The 9,321-nt window shown below is 36.3% G+C and overlaps 1 protein-coding gene across 5 annotated transcripts in view; it reads left to right on the top strand.

Annotated features, from left to right (window-relative positions):
* Nucleotides 1-212: 212 nt before the first annotated feature.
* LRP1B (LDL receptor related protein 1B) overlaps nt 213-9,321 on the top strand; it is a 1,798,389-nt gene continuing 1,789,280 nt past the window's right edge. For 4 of the 5 annotated variants that reach the window (XM_074335786.1, XM_074335783.1, XM_074335779.1 and 1 more), the window contains exon 1: nt 219-1,001. In XM_074335786.1, the coding sequence (XP_074191887.1) occupies nt 824-1,001 (178 nt within the window). In that variant the 5' untranslated portion in view covers nt 219-823. Of the gene's footprint in view, nt 1,002-9,321 lie in introns of all 5 variants that reach the window. The other variant, XR_012497488.1, reaches the window with a different exon arrangement.

Below are 9,321 nucleotides of genomic sequence, written 5' to 3'. Positions count from 1 at the left end.
TTGATCTGTGGTTCCCTGTGCAGGGATCTCTTTCCATTCACCTTTCCTTCTTATGCAATGGATAATGACTTTTGGGATTTTGTTTTGTTTTGTTTTTGTTCTGCTGAGTCATTAAACTTTACATCCTTGTCCTCAGGTGCTACTCATAATAAAACTTAAAAGTGCAATTCAGAAAGCATTGCGTTTGTGTGTTGAGCAGAGGAAACCATTTTCCTAAGAGAAGCTCAGTTACTTGGCTTGTCCTTCCTTCCCGGGAAGGAAGCTTCCAGGGCGCGAAGGGATCAAATCAGCTTGGCGGAAGGAAGCATCCCAGAGCTGTAGCTGATAATTTCCAGCTGGCTGTTAAAGGCAGAGCTTCCTGGGCGCCTGGCTGGCTCAGCCCGATGCAGAAGTCTGCCCCTTCTCTAAAGACCCAAATCCCTACAGAACCAGCTTGGAGTTACTTTCCCTTCAAGGAGACCGACATAATTGTGAATTGTGGGGCTCTCAGTTCGCGGTGGTATTTTCCTGTTGTGTTAAATGCATTTTAGTAAGTAATAGATGTGATTTATGTGGACAACGAAGGGGTGTGTGGTGGTTTCGGTCATTAATCAGTGAATTCCCATCCGCTGGCATCTCTCACTGCCCCTCTTGCGTGATGTAAGATCAGACGTACCCTGCATCGAAAAGTCAAGACACACGAGCGACTCGCTCGCGCTCACACGCACTCCTCTCTCTCTCCTCCACACGCGCGCATCCGCACACCTTCCACATCCTGCTCCAGGCAGGAGAAGGCGGACTGGCTGGGCTCATTGAGCTGAAGAATTTCCAGTGACATTTGTAAATGACGCTGCTCGATTCCCGGCTCGGAGCCGCCGCCGCCCGGCCGAGGGTGCAGCGGGGCAGTCTCCAGTGCAGGCTTCCTTCCCCGGCGACCACAATGTCCGAGTTTCTCCTCGCCTTACTCACTCTCTCGGGATTATTGCCCGTCCCCAAGGTGCTGACGGCGGGAGCCGACCAAGGTAAGGAGACCACCTCCCCCCTTTCTTACCCGGTTTTCCTGCTGGGCGATGCTTGCAGATAAGTGAGTGTGAAACTTAAGTCCTTGCGGCCCCGCTCCCTGGGTCCCTCTGGCCACTGTGCGCTGGCCTCAGGCAGGGTGAGAGGTGCGGTGGGGGATTTCTGAGCCAGGTGCCAGAGTCCTTGACTCCCCCATAGCTTTTTCCTCTGGCCTTTTGTCGGTCCTGATCCCCACCCCCCACCTCTCAACCCCGGGAGCGTTTGGACTTGACTGAGCGCCTCTGCCCGCGCATCCCAAGCGCTGCAGATGTTGGAATAAGAATTTGCTTTTTCAAGACTTCCCTCCGCGCTGACTCTCAGGGCTTCCAGCTTTTGCGGTCTCCGGATTCTCTGTGTTAAGGGTGTGCTCCCTCAACTTAGCTCCTGGGTTAAAACTTCCTTACCTGCTGCCCCCAGGATCTGTGGAAAGGCGAAAGCGCCCACTCAAGCCCCTTCCGTTTCTGTAGCCTCTTGCTGGGGTAGACTCGGGCCAGATTCGTGTCATCTGCCTAGAGGCTAAGGTCTGCAAGGCGCTTTTGGACGCAGGCACTTGCTTGAACTTGACTTTTTTTTTTTTTTTTTTCTCCTGGATTCCGAATGTCTGTGACACCGCTCATGGTACTTGAGGATGCTAACCCAACACTGGGGTTTGCCCTTGCGTTTTCTCCAAATAGCTGAGGAATGGTAGACGTTTAAAAGGCAATGGGTATGGGGATCAGAGGAGAGAGAGAGAGAGAGAGAGGAGGTGGGGATTTGAGTACACCTGGATTCTGTAAACTTTTGATCTGGAAGCCCAGGAATCCCTGTGCAAATTTGATAATCCTTGAGTACAGTCGCACGGGTGAGAAAAGGTGAAAAAAAACGGTAGATGAATATTTGGGCCACTGGCATTGGAATGGTTAACTACTTAAGGTAAAATCCGAAGTATCATAGATCTATTTTTTTTTATCGAGTTCATATTGACTGATGTAGTTCAGCTGGACTTGGGGGGTTTAATTAACAAAAAGAGATGTAAAAAAGATAGGAATGATACTTTGATCCTAATGCCTAGCAAACAGGCAAAATGTTGCATTGGGAGATTTAATGAGTGTGTTTATATGAAGCAAAATATGACTTGACTAAAAATCATTGCTTCATTTTAGAAAAACAAACAAACAAAATAAGGCCTGAATTGTAGTGTTTTTATCTAACCTGCTGTTGGCAACCAGATTTGTCTTTATAACATACCCACACATGTCATTTCCTTTACTAGCAGTGTAATTACGAGTTCCTTCAGAAAGGAATGACATTTACTGAATGATAATCTTTTAAACATATCATTGCCACCTAACCATATACCTTCTGAACTTGCCTTAACTTTCCTTGAAGTTGGTGTGGAATAGTTGAAAACTGTATTGATAAAATGGAAGCACATAGCTTTAACTTGATGTCTTTTATCTGGAACAATCAGCTCTCAACCTTTCTTAGGAAGAATGTTTGAAGTTGGACCAGAACAGGTGAACAGAATGAAGCTTTTCAGCCCTGTGTGCTAGCAAAATATGATGGCCCTGGCTGACTACTGCTATTGAGCTCTTTCTGATTGAGTCCCTAATCTCTAGAAATTTGACTTCATCTAGAGCTAAATCCTCAGTGCTCTTTTATGTGTTTAGAAGGGATAGAGCCGTTGCTACAGTGCTTGGAATGAATAGCTGAAGATAATTTTAAGTATAATAAAAAGTTAAACATAGTCCCTCAACCTACTTCTGAGATAGGAAACTAAATAACTAAAAGGATTGCAATTTGGTGTCAATTTAATTCCATGAGGGAGAGAGACTTCTAACATATACGCAGGGCACATGGAAAAGGACTGTTACTTTTTCCTAAAACTGAAATAGTGTCATGTTGTAGCACCATATCAGGATAAGAAGTACTGTATCAGATAGGACAAGTAAAAATAGTTATAGACCAATACTGTACCACTCTTTTACATATTTAACACAAGTTTAAAAAGCCTTAGAACGGAGCTAAAATTGTCACAGCAAGCTATCACAAGTGAAAAGGGTGGGTCCCATTTGGAGAAAAGAGGATAAAAAAGAGAAATCTTATTGAAAGTTAAAAAAGAAAAGGGTACTGCATTATGACAAACTTCCTCACTGAAATGCTTAAACAGAAGATATGGGAATATAAACTCAAGAAAGAAGTTAATGAGATGTAGCTTTTGCACAGGCTTATGTCAATTGTCCTTGAAGAATAAAATGTGAATTACACAGGTGTGTTTTATAGTGCAACTGCTAGCTAGCTTCATGCCAGGAAATGAGAAATCACTTTCAGGTTCTCCAAATGCATATTGGATAATGGGTAGCTTCTTAAACTGTATGGACTAGATAGAAATAATTGTATTACTCTCTACCTGTGTTGCTTTTCCCTGTATACGTTTATGAGTATGAACTCAAACACTTTTTTAAACAGAAAAATACTTTAACTTGTGTGCTTGTGTTCAATCTATATCCATCTGCTTGTCCTTTAATTCCATGTTGTTTATTTTCTTAGTTTATATTGATCTTGATACAAAGTTAAGCTAATGTACATGTCAGTTCTTATTAGATTTCATCCCATCTGAAAAAGGAAACATCTTTGTAACTCTTAACAACAAAATGTGGAGGATCAATCATATTCACTTAGGATCAACCAATGTGTCATATAACAATGTCATATTGTATCAGAGTATTGCTTGATAAGGATTAAGACTTAAAAATAAGTGTATTTTAAATTGTCAAATTTTCTGGGGGGAAAAGGCAGGTGAGGGTGTTGAGAGACCGAAAGCTAGTCTCTTTTAAATTCTTGAGTCTGACAAGATGGGAAAACATATTTCCAAATAATTAAAGTTTACGCTGTTATAATCATTTAAATGTGTATGCCTGTAAAATCATCTAAAAATGGCAATCATGTATATGTCAAAATTTTAATCTTCCTCTCTTCAAAGAATGAACTGCAATCTGTGTCTCTTTATATCCACAAATATAAAACTTTTGCAGAGGTCTCTGTAATCATTGAGATTCTCTCTCTCTCTCTCTCTCTCTCTCTCTATCTCTCAAGTTGAAGCTGGTAGGAAGGAAATGAGACAACAGGAAAGTAAATAAAAACCCAATTGTTAAAACAAGAAAAATGAATATGAATTGCAGAAAACAGAATAAGGGATGGAAAGAAGAGTAGGGAGAAAGTCAAATGATTTTAGGGAGAGGCTGAATCCAAATTACTGTTTCTTAAATAAGAGATTAAAGTATCTTTAGACAAAATGATCATTTCTTAAAATAAATACATTCTTCTGATTTCATAGTAGATGTCTTATGAAAATGTTTGCAGTATGAAAGTAATTTAAAGAAACTTCCATCAATGTGAGCCTGGATATAATTAAAGCTCTAAGAATGGAGAGATACATCAGAATATTGCAGAAAACTTAAATATTAACTATGCTGTAATTATTAAGATGGAAGTGATTTTTTAAAAGGTGGATGTAAGAGAAATCTTAGAAAGGATGGAAGATGAGTGCTATAGTTAATATACTCTTAAGAATGAGATGACCCTTTTTAAATGTTACTTGTTATTCACAATGAAGACATGTAAAAATTTTTAGTTTGCAAGTATCTTGGATCCAAGACATTAATTTCTTGCTACTTTCCTTGTCACTTTCTTTTCAGAGACTAGGCTATACCATAAAGATAGGCTCCATTTAAAGTCACCTGGATTGAACATGATTTGGTCTTCTACAAGAATTTTGATGATGAGGGATCTCTATATCGCCCCTCTATTTTATGTATTACTATGATCCGTATTTTTTTCATGACTCTACTGTTAATTTTTATACCTTTTAGGAAATGTACATTACCATTTCTTTAATTCCTTTCTAGTTATAGGGATTCTATGTTGTAAAATGTATCAACCAGACACATTGATAGATTTCTCTATCTTCTTGGTGGTCTGTCAAAACAATTATTGTACAAAGGAAACAGTTATCTTCATTCTCGATAGATGCATTCAAGAAAGTAGAATTTATACTAAAAGTTAAACATGATTGTACTAACATAATGTCATTAAACTAATTTAGTAGTAAGTGGAACCCACCTGGTGTGTGTGTGTGTGTGTGTGTGTGTGTGTGTGATCTTTAAAAAAATGGCTGTCTTGGCACAAACTATAAAAATATCACTTTAGCCTGAAAATTGGAGACAGATTTTTTAAATGAAACTTATTTTTTAAATTCCATATATGTCTATTTTTGTGATTATTGCCTCCTTGAAAAGCAAAAATAAGGAATGAAAAACTTTTAAGAGTTATTTTTCGACTCCCAACACACACTATTCTATTGAATGAATTTCCATATAATAAATATTTTGTTGTAACAGAATCTGATGGTGGAAGAACTAGATGTCAAAATGCATTTGCCTTTGAGATGCCTGTAATTATGATGCACCAAAGCTGATAATTTGAATAGATATTTTTAGTAGTTGGCATGCTGAAGAGAAGTACAGTAAAATATGGAGTACTCTCATAATCAACTAATCAAAATATGTATTGGACCAAACTTCTATCAGGAAATAGTCATGTTTACTCTAGGTAGTTCAAAAATTTCTCTTATATTCCCTGAAGAAATCTAGCTCCCTATAATACCTTGAAATGCAGAGAGTGCAAATAACAAGTTTTTTGACTTTTTTTTTTTTTTTTTGGTGGGGAAGGGAGGGAAAAATTAATCTAACCACCCAAATAGAAAAGAGTGGTGATACTTTTTATCCTCTTGTATGGAATTGCTTTACATTTTCATGTGGACTATTACTCTCCAAATTTAACCTATGTAACAACCCATAAACTAGAGGCATTGGAATGAAATTGCAACATAGCAATCACTAATTTAATAGTCTACAGACTTTGGGGACATTCTCCAGTTGTCATTTTTCAGAAGAACATATTTAGAGCTTGTTAGTTCCTTAAAAACAAAAACAAAAACAAAATACTATTTACACATTAAATATAGAAACATGAACATATTTGTAAAAATTAATTTGAGTTTTTAAAAAGCTACTTTTTGGACTAATTCACATATGTGCTAATGAATATATTTACCTCACTTGCTTTTGAATAGTATTGTGCTTGCTATAATATTTAATCACTGTTGTCATTATTCTGTGCTCTCTGATTTGAATAAAATGTTACTCTCTCCAAGTACCTCTGAACCTTCTATTATAGAAACGGGAATGGAGGCTTCATAAGATGTTGCAATATAGCAGAATAAGTAAGTTTAGAGTTTCAAAATTTATGTGTTTTTTCCATTGGAAGTTTTTCTGCCATAAGCTGCCTTTGCAATTTTAGATCTATATTTTCTCCTCATAAATGATTTGGTGGCCTCTCTTCCCACCCCACCCCCCCGGCATAACTACAAGGCCAAGTTAGAAAATATGTATTATTTATTACTCTGTTCTGAATTCAATGATACAAAAATGTAGTTTTTCTCTTTTTGTCTCCACCCTATTGATTTACTCTATCTCTATACAAGCCCAATTATTTTGACTGAGCTTTCTGACTAAACTAATTGATGAAACTGAGAAGTAACTAAATGGCAATGAAGTTATTAGATAGTAGCCAGTCAGACCTGGTAATACAGTTAAACTTTAGGCTTGCATAGAAAGCCTAAAGTTGAATTTTATGGAAAAACAACAATATATTTCCCTGACAGACTTATTCATAGTACTTTTTATTTATAGTTTATACAGTAAATCATATGTGCCTTGTCCATTGTGCATATTATAACAGGCAAATATATTTGATAGTAATTATATATTTATATCAAGGGATAGCATAAAAGCTTAAAACACTACTAGAATCTGAATAAATACATGGTCTGAATTCATTCGTGCTCAAAGATTGCTTTATTGAAAGTAAGTAGAAATGAAGTCTTTTTCTTCGTTGGCTTTATTAACTTGTTCTCATTTTGTCAATTTTTAAAAAAAAAATAAAATACATTGTGAAATGTTGTTTCAAAGTCAAGACTTTCTCAATTACAGGATAGTGGAAATAATTTCAGTGATAAAATAGACAACAGAATTTGGTGTGCTTTTAAACATGACTACAATAACTTTCTCTTGTGATCACATTAACTTACTTTTAGTCTGCAATTAGGTGTCTAGCTGTGGTTTTTTTTTTTTTTTTAAAAAAAAAGGCAATGGCACGATGAAATAAATGGGCCCACTCATTTGTTACTGATTTCTTAGTAGGTCACCTTCTTGTATCATCATTGCTAAGGGCTAATGAGAATGATTCTGTAACTTATATTGTTCAATAACTTTGCCACTCACATTTGTTGAAAAGTGATATATCCACATTTGGGGTTTCTCAAATATTCCGGAATAGTTATAAATATATAACATTGTCAAAGGTGTCTTTACCTATAGAAACAATAAAAAGTCATTTTAATCAATATTTTGTTACTATAGAGTCATATGTTTAGTCTTATTTTTGTTAGATATAAGCTTGGACTTAGACATGTATGTATATATGAACATTTCCATTTACACGTGACTTATATAATTTTATAGAAAATGAGTTGAGAAAGTACCTTTTCTTATGAAATTCCTTCTAACTGTTAAGTAAGAGAAAAAAAGTGAAAAGGAAAAAAAAGCTTCTTGAAGAAGATAGAGCGTGTTGCCTTGCTAAGTTACCGGCATTACATTTTATCTCACAATGCATTCTTATTAACAGTCAGACATCTCTTCCGGAGTTGCATGTACCTCATTGTCCTGGCTGACTTAACCTTCAGACCAAAGACAAGTATTGTTGAATGGTAACCTCATTTAACTCAAAGAATAAGTTTCTTCTTTAGGTAAGATCAAGGTACCACAGATCATCTCTTGTTTTGTTCCTACAGTCAATAGGAAATTTGTTCCTAACTTTTCCACATTACATTGACATCTTCAAGACTTCCTAGACAGCTTAACTTTAGAAATACGAATACATAATTCCTTAAGCGTTTTTCTACCGCTGAGTTTTTTTCTTTAATGAAAATGTCTTCTTTAGCCCTTTCTTCTTAAAATGTGATAAGAGAACTGAAAATGGGGGCGGGGGGAGGAAAAGTAAAACTTGGTTGTGGTTGCTTGCTTTGAGTGTTCCTAGGGTATTTTAAGGCTTTTGTGAAAAAGAAAATTGTAGGTATAAGAATAATAACAGAAATGGGTTTAGGGTGATCTCTTTTCTTAAGGAACTAGAATGTATAAGGAGAGGAAGGACAAAGATGCCGAGAGAGAGAACATTCACAGTAAGAATTTATTGAAGCTTCTGTCTACACAGATCAAGTGACTGAGGCAATTAGGAAGCTCAAACTTTTGATGAAATGGAAGTTCTAGATTATATTTAAAATATTTGGTTTTTGATTATCTAAGACACTGCGTTTTCTAACGCTTTTAAAGGTATATTTTATTGGAATGAAAATGTTAAAATAGCAAGTATACATTATTAAAATATTCTGCTGTATTCAACTCTATTAATTTGAAGGCATTTTCTCATAATTAAGCTCTGCAAGTATAGTGATAATGATGCTAGCTCATGGGTGAGATTTCTGCCTCATCAGGTGAAAGTATTACAGATTGTGCCCACTGGGCATCATGTATTTTTGATTTACATTAACAAATAAGTAAGATTTGTAGATAGAATTACTAACTAAGAATTCAGGCCCTTTTGCTGAGTTCTAGTATTGTCATTCTAACACAAACACTGGCTAATAATTCACTAGCACCACATTAATGACCTGTAATACTAGTGGCATACAATTCTTATTTGGGGGAAATATGGTGACTTTCTTCAACATCGGCCAACGTTAAAAATAGGTAGAATTTGGAACTTACACATTCATTCTGCTTGTGTCCATCTTTGGATTACATTTCGTTTTATACTTCTTTCACCTGCTACAGTATTTTCTTCTTATTTTCACTTAATAAGATATCTTTTTTTTTTTTAATTAATCCTGATAGTGTATCAAAATCTTAACACTTTTCCCACTCCCCTTGCTCCTCTCATTCCTGGGAGAACATAGGTTATGAAGAGCATGAGGGTTTTATATTGCATGTATTTTAATCTGGGTGCCTGTGAAAACCCCACCAGAGCCTTACAGAAAACTGCTCCAACCAACTCCAAAAAGAGAGACTTAGCAGTGTTCCTAACACCTTCTATGAGTGTATGGAAAACACATTGCATCAATCATTACATTGCACGAATACCCATTATTTTATTTATTATACCATTAACTTAATATAAATTACTAAT

Source organism: Rhinolophus sinicus, linkage group LG01 (assembly GCF_036562045.2).
Source record: "Rhinolophus sinicus isolate RSC01 linkage group LG01, ASM3656204v1, whole genome shotgun sequence".
In the NCBI taxonomy this organism is placed as follows: Eukaryota; Metazoa; Chordata; class Mammalia; order Chiroptera; family Rhinolophidae; genus Rhinolophus; species Rhinolophus sinicus.
This window is presented reverse-complemented; position numbering and strand designations above follow the sequence as displayed.